Source organism: Rhea americana, unplaced genomic scaffold (genome assembly GCF_003343005.1).
Source record: "Rhea americana isolate MKP2758 unplaced genomic scaffold, rheAme1 scaffold_16, whole genome shotgun sequence".
Classification (NCBI taxonomy): domain Eukaryota; kingdom Metazoa; phylum Chordata; class Aves; order Rheiformes; family Rheidae; genus Rhea; species Rhea americana.
The window spans coordinates 3,532,829-3,556,221 of record NW_028185705.1 but is presented as its reverse complement, the minus strand read 5'-3'; the positions used below and the strand labels follow the sequence as shown (position 1 = coordinate 3,556,221).

The 23,393-nt window shown below is 40.2% G+C and overlaps 1 protein-coding gene and 1 long non-coding RNA gene across 2 annotated transcripts in view; one reads left to right on the top strand and one right to left on the bottom strand.

The window, feature by feature from the left end:
* Positions 1–10,558, bottom strand: part of PDZRN3 (PDZ domain containing ring finger 3) — a 148,914-nt gene extending 138,356 nt beyond the window's left edge. The window contains exons 1-3 of the mRNA XM_085300053.1: positions 9,587–10,558; positions 3,343–3,429; positions 2,005–2,112 (exon numbers count right to left, since the gene is read on the bottom strand). Of these exons, the coding sequence (XP_085156179.1) occupies positions 2,005–2,112; positions 3,343–3,429; positions 9,587–10,297 (906 nt within the window). The 5' untranslated portion in view covers positions 10,298–10,558. The remainder of the gene's footprint in view (positions 1–2,004; positions 2,113–3,342; positions 3,430–9,586) is intronic.
* A 766-nt stretch (positions 10,559–11,324) lies between these two features.
* On the top strand, positions 11,325–22,772 carry LOC146598584 (uncharacterized). Its single transcript, XR_014895245.1, has 3 exons — positions 11,325–11,540; positions 19,297–19,432; positions 21,917–22,772. It is a non-coding gene; the product is annotated as an uncharacterized LOC146598584 (long non-coding RNA).
* The last annotated feature ends 621 nt before the right edge of the window (positions 22,773–23,393 follow it).

Sequence of the window (23,393 nt, the reverse complement as noted above, 5' to 3'; positions counted from 1 at the left end):
CACAGTGTGAATCAAAATGCATTAGCTGGGGACCATTGGCAGATTTGCTTCAGAAGGGTGGTTCCTAATCCAAATGGAAATGCTAATRTGGATGCACCCAAAGGCAACAATTTTGGGACAGTGTGCTAAATTTTCACCATCATTTTGACAATATTTAAAGGTGAGAAAAGTGAATATGAAAATGAACTTGCAGTCAGCACAGAAAGAGTTGTTGACACCCTGCATTCAGTTGAGTTGTTATGGTGTGTTATAAGGAATTGCCCTTCTGCCTTTATTTTACAGTTTTCTCTGTCCAACAATGTAAGTTGAAATTGTGGGAAAGACCCTGTATAAATGGATGCGTTTAGCCTGGTGCCATACTACTCACATGGGCTTTCAAAAGAAGAGAAATACCGCCAAAAAGTATCACATAAAATTTCACCCTACCTGTCTTCTGCTGTATTCTTTCTAGGTTCTTACTGTATGTGCAGTGTAGTGTAGTCAGTTACTTAGCCTCACCACTGCCAAATGCTAAACTTGTGAAGAAATGGGACAGAGAAAGGCGGTAGAGAGAAGGAGAGCAGACACTGCACCCCTTGGAGGCAAGCTACTCTCCTGTGCTGTGAGCAAGGCAGAGTTGGACAGGAAAAAATGCCATATCACTGTGTAACTGCAGACTGTATTATGGCGCTTATGCTCAAGAAGAACTGAATTAAGTTTGCATAGAAAAGCTAGGACATTTCTGAACTTCGGAATATTTGAGGGTTTTTTCATATAGTTGCTTGGTTTCTATGACCCGATACTACTCAAAAATGGATGACAGCTTTTCAAATATGCTTTTATAGAAAAATTTTTAGTTCAAACAAATTGCACAGTTCTCTCAAAATTGTCCACACGTTTTCGCAAGTGTACTATGTTGTCTGTAGAGTTTAAGCAATTCATGTTGTCTGTAGAGTTTAAGCAATTCTAGATCATTTTGTATCTCAACTTATCTTTTCATGGTGCAGCTACTGTAGGTCCGTTTTTTTCCATGTGAAGAAACTTAATTAATAATTTATATCCTTTCTAAATTGTGAATACAATTTATCGTAACAGTACAGCAAATACCAAATACACATTGTCCCCTGCCAACAGAAAATCCTTAACAGCTGTTTATTGCTCATTTGCAAAACATAAGAGCAATGGAATTCCATTACTTAGAGAAACTGGCTGCTCCATGATATCCTTGGCAACAAACACTGCACTTATCTTTTTGAACAATAGACTCAAAGTTTCTCCAGTCTACAAAAATCAGACAGCAAAGAATACTTTTTCTTAACTGCAAAATGCTAAACAATGGAGACTGACTCACATCAGCTGCATTTGGTTTCGTGAAAACTAACCTAACCTTTCTGCCTCCTTCCTTCCCCCCCCCCTCGCCGCCCCCTAAAAAAAATTGCTCACTGCAACTTACGAAAAACATGTCAAGCAACCATCACAGGAAGGACTTTTTATTGAGGTCAAGACTTTAGCAAAATGAGAAAAAATTCAGACTGCAGTCTGAACAACACAAGGAATTACAAACAACATTAAGGGAGTTACTTAGACAGGTTTATAGTAAACCATACAAAAATACATAGCAGAAATTTTTCTGTTCAAAACATTTTTTTTTATTATTGGTCTTAGAAATGAAGATAAAACCATATGTGAAATATCTGTAGTGTAAACCATGATTGGATTTAACTAACTTACAAGTTTCCAATAGCTTTAAAAAGAAATAACTACAGCATACCGATAGATGCTAGCTCCTCAGAAAGTCAGGACATGCACATACCATCCATAATCTGGTTTCTATATTTAGGTAAGAACTATACCTAAAGCCAGAAAGGTCAGCACTGAATCAAGTCAAGCATATTTTAACAGACATGTCTTCTAGACAGTGTTTACCATGGTACATTTCTCCTAAAACCACACTAAACATCATGCCATTTGCAGACTTGACAKGGAACTCGCACTATTAAGAGACTGGATAGTGTATTCACATACCTCAATAATCCTGTCATGAATCTGTAGCCCTCCTTCCTTAGCAGCAGGYCCAGTGTCAACTATTTTCGATACAAAAATTCCTTCACTAGACAAACCATCTTGATTGTCCTTTAAGGGTGAAAAGAAAAATGTGTTATTGTATCTTGAACTAACTCTAATTTGCCCTAAGCTAAATCTTGTCCATGTCACAACAGTGCATGTAATTTGAAAGAAATATTCCTARTGATGTCTTAATGTTACTGGTTTCTATGGGATTTCTATGTGCTTGTGAGAGTACCCAAAACTCCCATTTTAAAAATTTATACCACCATGAACAGACTTTAATTAGCTATATTAATTGCATAGTAATCATTTTTCCCAGACTTAGGCAAGCTCAGTCGTAATTGTCATTATAATTATTCTTAATGTAAAATTCAGTGAGATGGCAGCCTGCTTGCATATCAAACATAAGACTACAATACATTTTTACTTTTAGCTGCACAGTTCTTCCTCTAGAGATTTAAAAATAAAACTGTGGCGAACAACTTAKAGCTAACAAGGTATCTTCATATGCCTGTCTTTCGTCTAATAAGCGTCTGTCAGTGCATAACAATGCCTCAGAAGTGTAACTGAAAAACTGGTTAATTAAAAGAAAAGTATAACCTTCAAGCCAATTTACTAGGAACAGATCATAATTAATGTCACATCTCTGAGAGCCCCAGAACTAGTTCTGAATACTTTCTAATTTACTAGAACAAGTTAAAATCTACTGCTTGATCTAATTAAAGTCATATGCAACAAGCTCCAGCCAACAACCATCAAGAAAAAATATATTAGTAAGTATATGGTGCAGGAAACATCTGCTGAAATCATAGAATTCAGAAGTGTTTGAGGGGGGGAAGTTTTTTTTTTTTTTTTTTTTTTTTTTTTTTTTTTTTTAAGTTACGTCCCTTCAGCTGCACAGAGAGCTGCTTAACCTCTGGTGGAAAGAAGAGTAAGTGACGTTTTCTTAATGAACTGTAAAGGACCCAAAGCTGTGTGCTCTGAGCTCCTGAGCTCACACAACATCTTCAAAGCAGTATGGTTTAAGAAACAGATACCATGGGTTTTACCATTTTGGAAGTGACACTGCACCTATGTAACATTAGTTTGCTAGCTATGATCATGTGTGAAAATAAATATATGGAGAGAGAAAAGACAATATAGTTAATAGATATCTGATACAAARCTGAATATAATACTTGCTCTGAAAGATCCCAACAGAACCAAGTGCTTGTCAGCAGCATTTTTTCCTCTAAGTGTTGACCTGCATACTTTTCCCAACTGGAAAGGGCAAACATATTTTAACAATTAACATACCATGCATGGTCGGCCACCAATAATATTAAATCCAAGCGAGCCAGAGTCACGATGAAGGACAAGAGTCAGTGCTTTAGTTTCTTCACCCTACARAGAACAGATAAAAGTATTCAAAACATTTGCATGTTGGTAAGTGATAAGTGAGGATATATAATACTTTTATCCAGGTTTGAGGAGTTGGTTTGTTGGTGTTTTTTCATGAAGCTTAGAGAAAAATGTTTACAACAAATTTGCTCGAATGCTCAGAACTCARCAGCTCTGGTTTGTCACATCCCAGCTGCCCTGTTGTTCTCCAGCAGTGCTGCTCTGAAAAATCCAGTCTCTAAGATTTATGTATATTTTTATCAAGATCTACAGTGACAGAGTTAACAGCAACAGAAGATATTTATATGTAATACAGTTCCTGCAACTACTTGATCTAGTCATATGTGATGTGTTACGTAAAATACTTTGTCTTTCCAATAGTCAAATTGTTGACTTTCRCAGTGCTCAAGGGTAACTGATTCTTAGGACTGCATTTTTATGTTATTTCTCTCTATTGCAAACTACGTTATATTGTTCTAAGCAGTATCAAACATGAAGTGTTATGAAACAGCAATTGTCTTGTGAGTTTTAGAAACCAGCATTGAACAAAATTGCTACATATTTTGCAAAAGGCYTAGGAAGCTAATTGCTCTACAGAGTATCTGTTGTAAAGGAATTCTAAACAATTTTGTTCTTCAGAATCTTAACTCTAGCAAAAACTCTCTGATTAGAGAAAGAAGCGTACAACAGAGAAAGACGAGAAAGACATCTTGTAATATTGAGGGACTGTGCAAACATGATCTGTTATCCTGTCCTCTTACTCAGGCTTGTTGCCAAGTACAGTTAGGCCATGAGCTTTATAAAAACGTCCTTTGTGACACCGTGATGGTACTTGTCCTTAATCATGATTGTACTTAAGTTTGTCTCAATGTAAATTAAGAGAACTAAATCCTCACAATATGCTAATTTCAGTCTCGACCAAGTGGCTGTTATTGATACCACAACACTACAAAAAGGCATTTGAGTGACACATCTTTTTAGAAATAAGAATAATAGGATAGTCAGAACTGTGTTGTACATCTGCAGATAAATATGAACATGGCTATCACCAAGATCTTTTTTTTGTTTTTGTTTTATCCAAAGGGTAAAAAAGTTATGAACACAAAAAAGTTAGAGGAAGTTATCTTACAAGTTTGGTTTTCATAACCAATTAAAGACAAAAATTACAACAGTTACATTGTAATTTGATGCAGATGTTTTTAGTTTCTATATTTTTCTTCAAACATGTCAATTTGAAGTTGTCAATCAAATATTAATGTCTATTAAACTTGTAAAAAATGTCAAAATAATCCTATATTACTTAACTACTCTTACAGATTCAGGGATGATAACACAGCCAAATTCCCTGCCAGTGTAAACTGGCAGAACTCCATGGACYACATGCTCCACCAACACACTCCACCTGAAAATTGGCTTTATAATTTTCTTGTCAGTTTGTGATCATTATCTTTCCTGCAGGTCCCATAATTAGTAGGCTTGGACCTGATACAGAAGAACATGAATCAGCTCCCACTGGTTTTATTTGAACTTGCCTATGCTCAGCATCTGTAAGAATCAGGTGCCCAGAGGAAGACTGGAAAACTAAGTAAAAGCTATTTCCCTGCAAATCTTCAAATCTGTACCTCAGAGAGTATTTCAAGGAGCAGATTTCCAGCCCTGTGAGACCACTTTCACGGGCTGATAATTCAGCATTTGAAAGATAAGCACATGCTGCTGTCACTGTTTACTTCCCCTGATATACCTTTTTAAGATGGCAGATCAATTAGAACAATCAAGAACCAATTACTACATTGCTCTCAAGACACTTTTGGTAGTTAAAGTTGAATATTTTCATTAAAACCTCCTTATGTGGGTAAAAGTTTGTGTTTATGTCAGCAGAATCAGTTTTAACCAGGTGAGTTTGGAAGATTCAAAAGTTGTGGAAAAAGAACCCTAATGCAGTGTTTTTTTTAAGTATTCCTGAAAAATATCCATGAGGAATTTAAAGAAACCCTCMATCAGTTCTGATGGATTTGTGTATTTTCTCCATCTTGTCTGTGGCAACAGAGTACAACTTCAAATGACATTGCAGTGATAGTTCCACCACATGTGCTAGAATACCTAGGCACAAGGGAGGCAGTAGTGTGTTGCTTTAATACTTTTGTTACTTTTGCAGATTCACATCTCAGTCTTAGCAATTTCTTTTACAGCCGTCTTTGCTTCTTATGTAAGCCACACTGAAAATGATTCTTGCAGGGCTCTGTCTCTCTTTTCTCTTACATGTCTAACGTTCCAGTGAAACAATCATTAAACGGTGAGGTAACCCTGGAAATGCTGTGGCCACCATCCAGCCCTGCCCCGTCATCTGGTTCTGCAGCAGACCTGATGGTTACTGGCATGCTGTATTCCCACAGCTGAATAAAACACTTAAACATAATGCTTGAAATTACTGTACTTCCCAGCTGAGTAATGTGGAGCTAATAGATTGGCTTTTGCTTTATATTTTGGAAGACTCCAATTTCTTTGGTAATACTGTGGCTGAGAAGGTTTGTCTTAGTTACAGGAAGCATTTCCACATCTTACTGACTAGAAGGCTGCCAGGATGAACACTCATCTTGTTTGGGGGATAGTGAAAGAAAAAATATAATCTTGTTTTAAAGAACTTCATTGGGCTTTTATAAAATGAAAATTTGAATGTTAGCCCCTATAGAGATACTAAATTTAAAGTCCTAAATACCAGATCATCAACCGGTTTCCCTATCTTTCGGATGTTTACTGGAAATCCATCACTGTCTTTGGTAGTCAGTATAGCAAAAGGCCATAAGACTTTAAAGTTCTAAAGGTCCTGTTTCAGCATGTCGTAAAGCCTTTATTTGCCTTTTAGAGACTGACGTGTACAGTCTAAAATGTCATTCTCAAAGCTGATGTTACCATGCATGGCTTTCAGACTGGATTCTGTAGCAGCTCAGACTGTTCTGCTATCTCTAGCGCCACAGGGTAGGTTTATAAATTGATCTTCATACCTCCTTGCTCATTTCTTCCCAAAGGACTTTGATGGCTGGGTACGTAAAGGGATGACCAGAGGAGCTTATCAATAGGTGTGAACAGGGGTATGTTTCTGCAAGGATTAAGCATTGTTTGAATAGTATGAGGTTTTTCTTGTTTATTCAGACTTTGATGTTTCAGGATTGACATGTCTGATCACGGAAAATACTAATTTCGAATACAACACGGTGCCTTCCCTACCACTCCTTCCAAAAGCTTGCCACAATAAGCCTCATCTCTCCCACCAAGGAATAAATAGTCATTCTGTGAATGCACTTTCAAACTTGTCTTTTGGACTAAGCACAAAGCAGACATCCAATAAATACATGATAAAATGAAAATGTTCCCTCAGTGACAAAGTGAATGGGGAAGAACATACGTGGAAAACACAGCTGAAATCATTTAATGCACATCTATCTGTTGAAGAGACTTAGAAAATTGTGAGATATTTAGAGGTGACTCTGTGTGTGTATGCATGTATAAAATATATGTATTTGTGTATATCTTCCTTCAACCTAGTTATGGCAGTGTTATGAAACTCACTTCAGAAATGGAAGGTCAAGCCACAGAAAGGCTGTATGATTCATCCAGTGTCACAAAGGAAGTTTATGCTAAGGCAAAGCCAGACCTGGGTCTCCAAAGTTGCTGAATCAGTGCCCTAGCAAAAAGATCATGAATTCTGGTCTTTGAACAGCTTTAGTGATGMAAATGGCCTAATGTCCATCACCATCATATTTCCCCTTTAACTAAGCATTTAAAYAGAAATGTGAGTGAACATTTCTTCCATTATGACTACAGGATATGTTATCTCATTTATTCTAGATTGGTTCTCCATCTGTAGTGACAAGCAGCCATCAGGCAAAGAAGTTAGAAGACCTTTTCTCTTAACCTACAGAGAACCCACAGAACATCCCACAGTAAGTTTTGGAATCACCACATTTAACCTATGAACCCAGTTCGCTAGTGCTAGGCCTATTTGTGCTTTAACATAGACTAAACAATTACAGCTTCTAACAAAATATTTAAAGTATGAATAATGTTTATAATAATGATARCAATGACACAGCATGCTTTGAATAAGCAATTAATTCTGAAATTGAAGTCAAACTGAAAAATCAGTTGTTTTGTATTATTATGCGTGTAATCCAGGTGTTTAGGGACCTAATCTTTAGCCAAGTATGTATGCCCTGCTGAGTGCTCATAATCTGCATCCTGTCTATACTAGCATCTCTGAGAAAATAACCCCAGAGTAAAAACTTGGATGGAAGCCACATTCCCAAATTGGTAAAGCATCCCCTGCTCTAGGTGATTACCAAGAGTCTTTTACAGAACTGGTGCACAAAGATGCAAGTTTCCTGATTGTACTACTTTGGGAGCTGGGCAGACTAAAGCTGTTAGCATTGGAAAGCTGCCCAAAATTCTGTGAAAGACATGTAATTGACTGACCGCTGGACCACAAGTCTGTGGTGACATGACACCTTTCAGCTTTCTTCAGATTAGGTGCTGCTTCAGAAGATTGTATAACAGTTTTTTGTAATAAGGCTGAAAATGAACAGAGTCATCTTGGCCAGCTGTATCCATATATTTGATAAAAGGTATTGCTGGAACTATGTACCATGGATATTTATAATGATTTGTAGTAGCACCTTTCATACTAATAGCAGTTCACAACATTTTACAGAGTTAAATAATGAAAAAACAACATTATCAACATTAGCCAAAAGGAAATGAAGGAGGAGCAATATGAGAATAAAGGTGTGCTTTTTGGATCCAGTCAGAGATGAGGAGGTTGAGATACAGTGAGATTATTTCAGATAGCAAGAGGGCTTTCCTATCAGACATGACGTGAGAGGAGAGTAGAGGCAGCTCTGTGCCAAGCAAGTTGTGGGAGCAGTAAGCTCTGCTATACACTGCTGGAAAGTCAAGGGAGCTGCAGGGAAGGGGGAGAACTGACCTGAATCATCACATGAATGTAAAGTCTGTGATTTAAGTTTTACTGGATTATTAACTTGCATCACTAGCAAATAGTATTGCCAGAAGTTAAAAAGCTACATCCAGTATTGAAATACTACTTTTGTTCTTTTGTTTTGAGTCAGCAAAGCAGTGGGATATTTTGCCCTGAAATCCCCCCCTCCAAAAAAAAAAAAAAAAAAGAAAAAAAGAAAAAAGAGAGAGAAAGAGAAGATGGGAAAGAGAATTTAACATGAAGTTTTGTTTTCTTTACACAGCTTTCTGAACTTCAGTATTACCAAAGGTATCAATACAGATGTCTGTATTGAATAGTTTTGAATAGTTTAATACCACTCTGTCTGTGGATGTGGTAGCACATTCCGTCATGGGGAAGACTTGAATGTCTTCATTTAAAAGATAATTGGCTTCTAGTGCTTCCCTCGCTGGGGAGCCTCATTCCAATTAAAATTTTGGGATTGTTGTTGCTCTGGCTTTTGATTCTGGCCATTTTATAAATAGCCTATTTCTGACTGGCTGAAATCAAGTTAAATTTTCTTCTTCTATGTGGAACYTTTAAAGAATCCAGTATAATTGGCTCTGGAAAATGCAAGCGCACAGTAGATGTCTTATTTTTGGATCTCAACGTTACAAAAAGAGATGGCTGAGTTAATGAAATAGATGGTGAGGTGTCCAGTTGCATACCAGTTAACACCAAAGACTGCGCTTCACGGGAAGCCATCTTCTCGGGCGGCTAGAGCGAGCTAAGGGCCTGGAAAGCATCGGGTCGCAACCCCTGCCGCAGGTCACTGTGCAGTGTCACTCTGGGAGCCCACTTCTGGAGGCTTAATACCCCTCCCAGTCCTGGAAGTTCCCATTCTGCTGTCTAGAGGTTTCTTCAGGGAAGTGAACCGGGACAAAAAAATACGGTGACCTGGGCGTTTTGATTTGCGAGTTGCCATAGGGGACCCAGCCGTCAGAGCGACGGTCACTTTAGAACGGGCATGCACTGAAGCCAGTAAAGCCTGGCGATGAGAGGGCAGAGCTCAGGTGTTTTCGGCGGTTTTGGGGGCCCCTGGGCACAAGCCCCGCTCCGAGGCCTGCGGGAGGCTGCCGGCCGGGAAGGGCCGCCGAGCCTCACAGACCGCCGGCGGCCGCGCCGAGCGGGCCGGCCGCGGGCCGCCCTTACCTTGCCGGGGGAGGCGGCGCGGGCGAGGGCGTCGAGGCGGGCGCTGTACTGCGTGAAGCGCTTCTGGTAGCGCAGCGCCGTCACCTGCAGCTCCAGCTGCGCCGCCGCCAGCCGCGACAGCAGCGACTGCTCCCGCTTGCCGGCGCGCAGCGCCTCCTTCTTCAGCGCCTTCTCCAGCGCCGCCGCCCGCGCCTGCAGCGCGGCGCCGTGGGCGCGCAGGGCGCGCAGGCAGCCGTGGCCGCCGGCGCGGCGCTCGCCGTGCGTGAGCACCAAGCCGCAGCCCTGCTCGCAGAGCCCCGCGGGCCGCGCTTCGCAGCGCTCCCGCATGTGCGCCTCCACGTCGCGCAGGTTGAGCACCTGGCGGCAGCCGCGGTTGCGGCACTTGGCCGGGGAGAAGTCGCAGGTCTCGGCGTGCTCGCCCAGGTGCTGCAGCGGCACCACCGCCTCGCAGCCCCGCGCGTGGTTGTCGCACTTGATGTCCAGCTTGAGGATGAGGCTCTTCAAGGGCAGGACGTGGTTGAGCTCCTTGGTGGAGATCCGCTGGCAGTTCACCGGGCAGCTGCCCTGCTGCACCACCCAGGGCAGCACGCAGCCGGCGCAGAACACATGGCCGCAAGGGGTGGTGAGCGGGTCCTCCAGAACTTTGTTGCACAGATTGCATTTGAAGTCGGGATCCACGTCCCCGCTGAAGCGATCCAGCTCGAATCCCATTCTTCTCCCGCTTGGCCAAGAAAAGAAACAAAAAAGAAGAAAAGCCCAGCCAAAGTAACCAAAATGAGGGCCCGGGGAGTAAAAAACAAAAGTAGCGAGCGCTCCCAGCTACCCCCACCTCCCGGAACAAAGTTTCGGCAAGAAGCCCGAGCGGCGGCGGTCGTGGGAGCCGGCTGCAGCCGCTCGCTCTTCGCTAGTCATCGGGAGCAGCGCGGAGCGGCCGGCGGCAGGCTGCCTGCGGACGGCGCTGGCTGCCGGAGCCGCGGCTCCTCCGCCCCCGGCGGCGGGGAGTGCGCAGAGCGGCGGCGCCCGCCCCCGGCCCCGGCCCCTGCCCGGCCCCGCTCCGCCGCGCCGGGGCCGCCCGGCGGGGACTTCCCGGGGGTGCCCCAGCTGTCAGCCCCGGCCGACAAGGGCGCCTTTGTTCCGGGGGCCGCGCAGGGGTCGGGGTCGGCCCCGGCTCTGCCCTCCCGCCGTGCTGCGGCAGGTAGCGCGGAGCCGGGGGAAGGGGCGAGGGAGATTCCCGCGGGGGCGGGGGAGGATCCTGTGAGGAAAAGGGCGGGATTTTGCAGGGCGATGACGATGGGCAGCGGGGAGCAAAGCCAGACGTCGAGGAAGGGGAGATTTGGGGAAGGGGCCGGCCGAGGGAGAGGAGCTCTGCCCAGCGCGGGCCTGGGGGGACGCGGGGGTCGGTGCCAGGAGGGGGGACGTGGCCACGGCTGGGGGCGAGGCAGGGAAGAGGTGAGATGGTGTCGGGCAAGGACAGGGGGGACCGCGGTGGGGGAGGGGAAAACTGTGGAGAAGCCCAGAGGAAAGAGGGGGGAGGGCTTGAGAGGGGGAGCGGGAGGGACAGAACCGGGCGGGAAGAGGTTCGGGGGAGGTGGAAGGTTCTTGGGAAAATGCTGGGAAAGGTCCCAACTGGAAAAGGCGCAAAGAGGGCGTGGAGGAGACGAGGGACTGGAGGAGTGTGGGAGGTAGCCGGCAGGCAGATGGGAGTCGGGAGGGTGCGAGCACACGCTGGTAAAACAAGGCAAGGAATGAGGAATATAAACTCCTGTCAAGTTAAACTTTAAAGTTCATAACAAATGGGATAGCTTGCTAAAGGTGCAGTGTTAGGGCACATTGTTTGGGCACACACAGAGCTCAGTGACTTCTGGAAAGTGCTACGTGAAGCAGTCCTCCAGAAGGAGGTCCTCTGCCAGCTGCTGGTGAATTGAACTGTTCAATATGTGGAAAATCTGTTTTGGTGAGACATCCTTACACTACCAGTGAGAAAAAGTGCACACAGAACTGCCAGTGTCAGTCCTATCTTTATGAAAAAAGGAGTATGTTTTCTATGTTTGTATAGACTATTAATGTCCTATTAATGCCACTTGGATACAAGTGAGGGAGATGATTAGAAAAAGTTAGAACTTCTGATGTCTTTTCCTGCCTTGAGACGATTTAAAAGCATTTCAGAATATGCTATAAAAATATGCTATATAAAGCTGGACCACACCTGAAGTACCAGACATAACATTAGGCAAAAACAATTTTTCTTACAAGACAGATATTCAAGTACTGAAAAAGCTATAAATGGGAACAGCTTTGTTCGTTGTGGATGATGAAGCACAATTCTGACATGCCAAAAAGCCACATACCAGCTCAGTTGTTCTTCTAGAGTGTCTTGCTTTATGGCAAAATAGAAGCCCAACTAGAAACCTTGGTTTCAAATGACCTTTAGTATCTGCCTATTATATCATGGTAAAATGATTTTGCAAACATCTGGGATGACTGTTTGTCTGTAACTGACCTTTAGGAGGTTATGGACTAGTGGTTACACAAATATGTTCTCAATTCAGTCAAAAGCAAGCAGTCTGTAGTATTAAGAGTTTTCATTTTTCAAACACAAATTTAATCTGCAGTGCTCATTTCATTCTAATTATTAATGTTCCACAAAACTTAAGTCTGCTTTTAACTGTATTTATCATCCCACTGAAGAAAGTGTGCAACTCATTTATAGTTATATACATAAGTAAGGATTTTTTTGCAGGTCTAGGACCTTTTCTTTTGAATCATGATGGGGTACGGGATTCTGCATGTAGGTTTTTTGTCGTCTGGTGCCATGCATAGTCCAGGGCCATGATGATAAAGTTTAATACATGTGTGTCACTGACTTTCTGATTATTCTATGATATTTGATCTACAATAGTGATTCCCATACTTCCTTGTTGTGCTTCACTACCTCTTCCCTCTTCCTCCTCTTTCCCATCTCCTGCTCCTCTGTATTCCCTTTTCTCACCAGTCTCTGTTACCATTTCCCCTGCTGCAGGACTGCATCTCTTTTTGTCCTCCCACTGCCTGGCCCCACAGCACTACGCTCTGCTGCTTCTGCGAGCATCATCTCTAATCACTTCTCTTGTAGGACACTGTTATTTTGCAGTTTGTCATACAATTCRGATATCCATTACTAGGCAAGACATCTATTATTTTACATTAGCATTTTACCTAAAGTAAAATTTGTCCCTGTTAGATTAGGTCTGAGGATGCGCATAGTACAAATGAGTGACTTCAGCTTTTCTGCTCATTTCAATGGCTACTCTATCAGGCCTTGTCAGTATAGGGAAGCTTAGCAATACGATCATTTCAGAATAGACTGTTTTGAGATAACAGCTCTAGATTAGTGCCCTGTGTGACCACAGTCTTCTGTTTCTTTACATGTGTTTGTACAATGCCTCATGCATTCAAGACTATAAGGGAGTAAATAGAAATAACAATACATTGCTTCCATCAGCAATAGCTATAGCAGGTTAGGTTTAGTATTTCAAAGATGTCAATACAGGATGCTTAAGGCTCTTTGTATTGATGCCAGAGGCAGAACTTTTATTGATTTCAACGGGAATGATGTCAGTACTAGGTTCCTTAAGCTATTTGAAACTATACAAATATTTGGATGGAAAATATGAGCAAGAGCTTGAATAATATTTTCATTTGGAGTCATGGCTGGGCAGATGCTGTGCTGAATTTTGTGGTATGCTTTAGCATGACGTTTATGTAGGAATAGAAACTTCACTTATAAATTAAATTTGATGGCAACTTTTGAAGGCTACTGCAGCTTTTCATTTAGACGACAGTTTGAAGTGCTGACAGGGATTTGAAGTTCCCCTCTTCTTGCTGCCGTTATCCACAGTAGAAGGCACAAATGGAACTTCACCAACTGGAGACACATTTCAGTTTTCCCTCAAAAAAAAGGAGGGGGGGGGGAGCCTCTCAACATTAGCATTTAATGTTATTTTCAAAGGCTGAGGTTTGAAACTGAAAGGAGGTTTGGCTTCTGCAGTATTGCCAGCAGGGCTGAAATTACATTGCCACAGCTAAGAAAGGTCATTTTTATTTAGTCAGTTCTCTCATCATCACAGCTAGCATACTGGGTTGGACTGCTTACTGAACCGTTAGGGCTCTATCATTTTACTTTGCTATCCTGTTGTAAGAAGGATGAGGGCATGTTGTTTTGTACTTCTGGCTGCAGCACTGCCATAAAGCCGACTCTGGAAGGACTGCAAAACTTTACAGGTTACATTCAGCCTAGTTTTCTCTGCTGCTGTGAAGTTACCAGTCTCACAGAAAATCAAGTACAATTTGATTAGTGATGCTCACTTAGCTTCATGTGCCTTTTGTACATAAATATTAGCATGATTTTACACTCGGTTATGAGGTCTTTGCAAGCAAATTGATTTTTTTTACACTTTAAAAAAGGAGAAACCATTAGATAGTGCACATAATGGATCAAATTCTGCTCTGTAAGAGGCATTTATGTCATTCTTTTACTTTACTTGACTCTGACAAAACGCTTAAGGTTGATAGGATATGTCCAGTGGAACGTGGTCTTCTTTGTACACTTAATTCATGAGCTGGAGTCTTTCAGAAACTGAAATGCACAGTGGTTCAGGGCATATTTAAAATATGCTTAGTGTATTTAAAATATGTGAAGCGTATTTAAAACATATCTGAAATGGCAAGATCTCATCAACATTCTGTTCTTTGCCAAACACTGAAGCACTGTACAGAATTATGAAAGATTCTGTATTTTATAATGAGATTTTGTGAATTTTGTGAACTTTGTTTTATCACATTTTTTTACATATGTCAACTGTCTGTGTAGTTACTATCATTTTAATGAAAAAAACTTGCCATAATATTTTATTTTTACTAATGGTAGAATATAAGTTTGCATTAAAAGAAGATATGCAAAAGAGCTGGTGAGAGTGGACCAAATAAAATGTCAAGTCCTTTAATGGTGTTATGTAGTATCAACCAGAATATAGATGGTTCATAATGATAATGATTTGTATGATATTTATATTAAGTAAGGGTTAACAAAGGGTTAAACTCTGGCTTGGCAGTTGAGCTACTATTTCAGGCTTTATGTGTACGGGTTGAGAGCTGATAGAATGGTAAAATGGATAGTAGAAGTTAATTGTATATTAACAACGGAACAAGCTGCATCAAAAATTTGAATAAATCCCTCTCTTACAGAAAGAATGTTCAAGCAAGAAGAAAAAGATAGCACTCAGCAGTAACATGGACACCCTTTCTTGACGTTCCATACATATTTTTGTGTAGTTGATTAACAGCTATTTCAATGCCTTGGAAATCTAGCTGTTTTCAGACATGTACTTGAAAGACTAGCGTCATTTGAGCCTATTTCATAACTTGCTTTCTCCTCCTGATCTCTGCATGTAACTGAAGTAATTTTTTTTAATTGAATAATTCAAAGGCAAGGCCCAGAAAAATTTTGACTGTAAGTGCACCTTCTTACATTAATATAAATAGAGATAAATATAAAATAATGCTCTTTCTTATTTGTTTGCTTTTTGTTTTAGGAAATGTGTTTAATCAGCAATATGCAATGCTCTCTGTTTGAGTAATTATATTAATTCAACACTACAATATCTGAGAGTCTTGAAATGATTTGCACATTTTATTATGAAAATTCTTCTATGTGGTGTGGGAGAATTAGCCCTGTTTTAAGGCTTGGTTTAATGAAATGCAGGATAATATAAGTGTCCATTGTAATTCAGTAAGTCTTTAGCTGAGTGCTAGAAATTGAATCCCACTTTTCCTGAACCATTCTTCAGTTGATGTTGGAGCTAGTTTTGGTGAGCAATTGCTTTTTATGCTCTAAGTGTGTGATTTGAGTATGTGATGAGGCTCAATTGCTTGCCTGAATCTACACAAGAATTCTACATTTCTGTGGAAATTAAATCACAGGAAACATCCTGTGTCCTGTGCTCTGGCCTATGACCACAAGTGCAGTGTCTTTGAATTCCCTTAGTAATGCGAAAATATGTGGTAAGTATCAATTATAATACAGATATAATACAGGTATCAATTGTAGTACATTCTGTACTATATAATTTGTCTTTTCATCCCTTATTTAAACAATTTTGAGAAAGACGACTGACATTGCGTATGGCTAATTCCCCTTCACACATCTTACATATTGTAACTAATGATAATGTTTAAATCCAGACTGTAATGAACTCAATGGCAATAGGTGGAACATAAAATGCAAGCCCTAATTAAGAGTCATTCTGCACGAGTTTGTACAGTGAATTCAGTAATAGTGGAGGTCATTCAGCATCTCAGAGAACAGGGCCTCTTACACAGTTGTACAAAGATCAAGTAAAATTTGTTTGAGCAAATACATAGCCTATGYCTGTGCTGAAAGAGCAACTCCTAGAGAGCTAGTAAACACATATTACTCAGCATATTTTCACCGTTTTCCGTGCAAATGGATGTCCTGTAGTGTGTGAACCTGTCAGACGGTACTAACACATGAGGCATTTTGCATGGCTAGGTGTGTTTTGGGACTGTATTTAGCTGACAAATCTGAGAGTGGCCTTTGGATTGCCCTTACCTGACAGTCTGGACACACACAAAAAGGATGAGTGTTACCACAGGATGTTAACACTCCTATATATACTGGAGTAGTATATATATACACTGGTTCAAGGAGGGTGTAGAGCATCTTTAGACAGTAAGTGTACCTGTTGCTACTGACCTTTGTCTCAAAGAGTTGCTGAACTGCTGATTGCAAGATGCTAAGAGAGAGCCCCCACAAACAGGCCCTGTTTTTATTGGCARGATAAGTATCTGCAGCTGAGCACTCACAGAGACAGGATTCTGGGCTTGATGACCTTTAGTTGGATCCTAATGGAGCTTTTGGCATTTTCTTTGGTAGCCAAAGTATTTTGGAAAGTGGTGGTCGTGTGAGGAAGCCTTTTCATGTCAGAGCTCTTGGATTTTCTGTGTAATTTATATCAACTGCTTAATGGTTGCTTTAGAACATGAGTTTTTTTAAATGGAGGTTCCAGTACTTATCAATACTAAGCACAGATGGCAGAGAGCTTCTTCCTTAGCTCTTGTTGGGAAGAGAGCTGGGATAAAATGAAGCCATGGGTGAAGAGGCGCAACAGACCTTTGTGAAGTTACAGCAAAGGCGTGAGGCAATTCACCCAGCAAAAAGGAGCTAATGGAGTGTATCCCATTCATAGTAGTCAGCACAACTGTAATAAAAGTATGTTTAATCCTTTTTAAAATAAACTCTGTATAGTTAGGTGAGGATAAGCATTGAACTGGATAAACAGGTCAAAATTGTCTTGCTGTGTTCTGGAGTTCCAAAGGGAAGGTGTTTGGGAACTGTTCTTTATAATATGTACCCCTAATTCAACTTTATTTGGGAGCTGAGCAGGAGCTCGGAAAAGTTATATACTTAAAATGTTAGAAGATTTCTTATGAAAGGATCTTACACCAGTGTTTTGCTTGCCTTGTTGCCACTGTTTATCTCTGCCTATAAAAATATACACAATAACTTCGCAGTGACGTTTTGGAGAAAGAGTGAGCTTGAAAGATCACACATTTTGTGTATGATATAAACTGAAGACGTCTGTAGGAATTTTCCCACACCATAAAACCTGAAGCATGCATATAGCTTGCTTCCCAAGTATCCCATTCCCAAAACTGATCTATGTATTTTAGGGATCTTAAATCAGTGCAATCCTTGCTAGGGAGGTGCTAGAGAACTGTTAAGCCAGGATGAAAACCTTTTGATGCAAGTTAAGATTGAAAATTTTAAAGTTTTCCCAGCTGATTTTCATAGGGACATGATTCCATATTGCAAGAACTAGCTGGAACTTTCCAGGAGTTGTGAATCTTTACATTCCAAGGGCGTGATAACTAAACTTATTTTAATGAAAAAATAGCCTCCAGGAATGTGAAGTGTATTGCATTGTTTCATATGTAAGTAAATACTCTCACAAAACCTAGGCTTGATCTAAATTTGGCTAGTGGAAAGCYGACTAATCACAGTGTATAAGAAGTAGTACTTCAGGGCTAAAGTTTCTAATCTAGATCCAAAATACGGAGCGTAGATCACTGATAATCAAATATGTAGATGCCTACACGTGTCTAGCTGCATCTCTGTATTGATTACTATCAGTAATCAAAGATCTTAAGCATTTAGCCTCACTGCTTTAGTCAGTCAGTGGATTAAGAAGTCATATGTAAGAAGCTTAAATTAGTTCAAGTGATGGTGTTTCTCATCAATCTGATTCAACAGTTATTATTAATTAAAAATGGTACAAGTGAAGGGATTTGTGGGTATTTTGGAGACCAATCACTCAGTTTAGAAAAAGAAAACAGGGGTACATGAAGATAATAAACAAACCCCATTTTGCTTTGCAGGACAGGATCTGTTTTTTCAAGCATGAGGATTGAAAAAAGGATAAGGCTTGCTTATTTAAGGATAGGAAGACTCTTTCTTTCTGAATGAGCAGAGGCCTTTGAGGGCTCTAAAATTCTGTAGGAGCCATGGCTGAGTAGGTATGCAGACCCCGTGGCCTCCGCACCAGGGCTGTTCTATGTGGCTTTCTAATTGTGCAAAACTCTGGAGATTTAGAAATATTTTTAGTCTGTGTTTGTGTTCTGAACACCACAGAACTTGAGTGTACTGCAGAAGATTCTGCACAAGAGCCATTCAAATCAGCTTGTTAAATATTAATATTCACTGCTATCTTGCTTTAATGAGAAACATTTTTCACAAGTCTCATAACTGTTTCAGTTTCAACATTATTTTTCTTTWCCAAATGTCTTGCTCTAGGCAGCTTCCAAAGTATTTTTTTCTTTCTTTTTTTCCTTGTGGTTTTACAGTATTAAGTATGCTCTGAAATGACATTAAGATTTTTGACTGAGAGTAGGTTAAATGTGTAGTTGATGTTTCAAAGTTTCTTCTGAACTTTGAGAACAGTYCCAAAATGAAGAAAAATAGTACCTTTTAATTTTGCCAGTCTCTGGTTTGTTTATTACTGACAGAATGTTAGCCTCTTAGCRAAACAGTTGTTAATATAAATAGTAGATCAGATCTGCAAAATAAAAGCAGAATTTTGTGAAAGCCCCATTGAAACATCAAATTTATTCTCATTATTACAAGTTTGGAGATCATTATGAGGAAATATTGCCCAGCATTTTTACAATTTCCRGATGTGTTGATGTGCATTTTTTTCTAAATTGTATTGAAATAGTTACTTATGGTTTTTGTTTCTGAAATAATTTATTTTGGAAAACAAAGTTTTGATAACCAGTATGCCACATAAAATATAAGGAAAATGTAACTGCAAAAGTGTTATTTGTAAAATTAACAAAATAATGATAATAGTACAACTAATAGTATATTTTAATTAAAATAAGGACAATTTTCTAAGACATTGAGATAAAAATTGGTCTAAGTACTTTCAACCTGATCTCATAAATTTATAGGAAAATGTCAAGTCACCAAGGATATTAATGAACAAGATTTTCTTATTTGTTTGGCTTTTTTAGGAAGACTTACTGATGAGGTTGAAACGTGAGATCTCAAGAGAAGATGATTTGGGGCAGGGGACTGGAGTGGGTATAGAAATAAGTAAAGTTTGAAATAAGGGCTATGCTGTACAGTCAGCATTTGGCTAATTTTCTCTCCCCAGGGCATATGTTTGTGAGCTGTGAGTATCATCATACAGAAAACAGAAGGAAACAAATGGCAGGTCCGGAGGAAGCGGGTGACACGTTCTAAGARGTGAAGAGACTCCTACGGAGAACAAAGCTGATTCCGTGGAAGCTGTGAGTTGTTTGTGTCCTAGGAGATCCTTATTTGTGTCTGGGTTAAACAGTTTCAGGGACACCCTGAGGTCATAAACTCCACTATTTAAGGTCATTCTTTCTCACTTGGTTTTCATACTTTTGCTAGTTAATGTCCTACAGTTTGTTCGCAAATCACGCACATGCGTAAGGAGTAGACACATGCCTGAAGAGGGATAAAATACCTAACAGTTGTTGGTAGCTCAGCTAGCCATGCTCCAGGAATAAAGTTGAGATCCATGGTCCAAAAGTGCCAGTCTCCTAGCCCCTTGTACGGCTTTGGATCAAGCTGTGAGCCAGGATGGAAGGYGGAGGGATTTTAGTCTTGTATCCCTTGGTTTTCCATAAAACGTCTTTGCATGGTTATCTCCAGAGTTAATCCAAATTCTCAGTTTTTTACTACTATGAAAATCTTCATTGACATTACAACGGGAATAAAATTTTGAAAACAGTTTGAATACCATTTTCRCAGCTATTCCTTCTCTTCTGCATTCAGCTTTGTTCCAGCTAATGTTCTTCACTGTATAGCTAAGCTGGGAGGCTGAAAACTTGGCAATTTATTTGGGATCAAGGCTGTTTCCCAAACTGCAAAGCTGAGAATCCTGCTAAATATCAGGAGAAGAACTGACCAGTAACTCATACAGAGTGTTATGTGATTGATAATAAATCCCTTTCTATAGTTGTTTGCTGCTGCAGGCTATTTTAGGAAGATCATCGTTTTCAATATAGTGGCTTACACTGTGTATTTGTACATTGCTCTGTAATAATGAGGACATTATGAGATTGCTCACACACCTACTCTTTGTGTTCTGCTAATTGATTTTCCATTAGAGAGCATTTATAAAGACTACTACAAGATTTTTCCATACTCTAGTTAAAATAACTTGTGTGAGGAACTTATGCCATAAAGTAAGGGAGACCTCACCTATGTTACTTAAGACCAGTACCAAAACTTCTTATGATTTACAAGCTTTGCCAAGTGACTTTGCCAAGCGTCCTGCGTATTCAGAAATTTGCTGCAGGGACTCTCTTGACGTTTGCTACTTCTTAAATAGCTGTATAAACTACTTGACTGAGGAAGAGAAATGCTTTTCCCACCCAGTCTGTGTKATTGTTAGAACCATAGCTAAGAGACATTTAACCTCCACTCAAACCATCTTCCTACTTAGCAATATGAGCAGAGCGGACTGGTCGTGTCTTCCTGAAACATATTTGACCTGAAACACTGGTTGCTCCACACTGTATATTTCTGGCTATATGCAGACCTAGTAGATGTATACTGTTACAGCCTCGAGTGACACAAGCTCCAGAACCTGTCCCCATCTTTAATGACTGACTTAGTTGGTTCTAAAGGGAGATAATACCTAAAGATGGGTTTCTATTGTTCCGTAATTTTATGTCTTCCAATCTATTTTCATCCACTTTCAGCCACTGTGGAAATGGTCTTTCTCTTCTCTTCTCTTCTCTTCTCTTCTCTTCTCTTCTCTTCTCTTCTCTTCTCTTCTCTTCTCTTCTCTTCTCTTCTCTCTTTTCTTCTCTCTTTTCTTCTCTCTTTTCTTCTCTCTTTTCTTCTCTCTTCTCTTTTCTTCTCTTTTCCTAATGTAAAGAGAAATTCAGTGATGTTGGTAAAGAAAATTGGGCTGACTGGAAACAAAATTTATGAGCTAGTGATAAAAATGGTTGCTTTATAGATTATTGAAGCCTGATGAAGTGGGCTCTAGTGACTGATTTAAGTCATTGAATAACAAGATGCAAAGTAATGGAAACAGCCAAAGGGAGCAACCTTGGTGATACAGTTAAATGATTTATCTGACTGTAGCTATTCTAAAGGCAAAGGTTAGTGTACTGAACTGGTGCTAGGAATTGTTTCAGGAGGCATGCAAAGCTCTTTCACATTACTGAAATTTGTTTAAGTGACCTGTACSTTTGCCATTCCCTTACAGTTAACCTCAGTCATCATATAAAAGTACAGTGTTTACCTCCATTGTGTAATGTTAGTGGGTATGCATATCCAATTATCACAAAGTTATTGAAGAAAGACAAATTGAAATAGGATGACACCATTCGTGTCAACAGCAAAAGTACGGGGAAAGAAGTAGATAATCATATAGGTACGGGTTTATTTTTTGTGTAGTCACATACGGTGAGTCATACTTCTGTGTTTTTCCAAACGCTTGATAAGGCGTAAATGTGCTTTTCTGAGGTCATTCATTCTTGTCTCACAGAACTTAACTGCTAAATTGACCTCTGATGCGGGCAACAGTATTGCAGTTAACAGTAGTTCAGACGTATATGTCTAAAGCTGTTTTTTCTATCTTTTATATTAATGTCTGCCTTCCTTCATTTTCATACACAGCCTGCCTTTACTATATTTTTTCATACTTTCRATGTCAGTTCTTTTCACTGCTCTTTTATCTCTTCTTTCATTTATCCCCTCATTTTCTTGTCCTCCTTTTATTTTCTCAGCTCACTCCATCTACCAGTGCATTCTGTATCTTTCCAACCCACGGCATCTGGTTTTACTTGGCTGTCCTTGGCAGGCCTTTTATATTGCTCAAGGAGTTGGCCTCTTACTGGAATATACACCCTTCTGGGACCTTGGATGGTAAATGTTAATGCTCAAACTGTGTTGCCATGCTGTTGGTGGCATTTTGAAGAACTTCTAGGTCTGTAGAGCTACTTCAATCACAGTGGCAAAGAATTTCTGCTCTCAAACACTGAGGCTTCTGCACAGGAGAACAAAATGAAAGTGACTTGGAAAGAAAAGTAAAACAGAAGAGGTTGCAAGATGTGGCCTATGTGCCATTAAAGTGGTGAACCTGTAGAGGAAACTTTAAAAATAATAAAGCAGCAGTGGAGGCAGGTGCTGTCCTGAGAAAGCTGCTTCTCCGCTTCACTTGGGAAGTGTCCCACACTGGGTGGTACCATGGGGAGAGGGGCGTATATTCCCACCTAAAGAAGATATCCATCTCAAGTGGCAGGATCTGAAGAGGAAACTACAACTCTAGTAAGTAAAAAAGTGCTGCTCAGTTCTGCACAGCAAAATGCAAGCCATTTTCATAAAAACAGTGAATGCATTCTTGAAAATTCACAAGAGCTGAGTTACTTTAATGAGAGGCTGAGAAGGAGGAAGGTGGGACACTGGCAGATTTCTCGAGATGTGTGGGCACATTGATGCCTCCCTCTTTCATCTGCTGTTGGAAGCTAGCCACTTGATGAGAGCAGTAATGAGGGGACTGATCATAGAAATAACATAAGACTTAGTCTTGTGCTATCCTAGCAAGAAATAGTATTACAGAGTTATTCTGCTTTAGCATTGATTTATTTAGGGAAATAAATTAGCTTCTTGCATTATTATTTGTTGTTGATTTTTTTCATATGGCCCTACTAATTGACTGTTATTTTCCCATAACATTTTCCCAGCATGTCTTCAGAAATATCAGAAAATGCTCACAAACACTCCAGAAAAGTGCCAACTAAATATTCCAGAAAGTGCTTGCAGATCTTGTGCAATGCTTCCTCTGGTCTCTCCCAGCTGTTTTTTTATCATTAATCTAATTTTCCCCCATGAGCAGTTAGCATTTTTATGACATTAAACTTAGGGGGCGTTTGTGTGTCTACAGATGAATAAAGTGACTACTTAGATTTTTCAGAAGAAAATAAGTGTTCAGTATTCCTCTTCACCAAAAATTGCTCTTCCAAGATGCTTCTTAAAGACTTCAGTTCTTTGGGACTTCTAGGTTCTTCTGTGGTTTCTCCAAAGGATATTAGGTACTTTAAATTCTACAATTCAAACTTCAGAAAATACATAGCATGTGATATTTTGGTTTTCCACTGACAATGATGGGATTTGGATCAAGTCCTTAATATTCTACATAACATTTAAACAGATTACCTGCAGTACTTTTCAATATACACATGTGCTAAAGAAGATAAATCTATG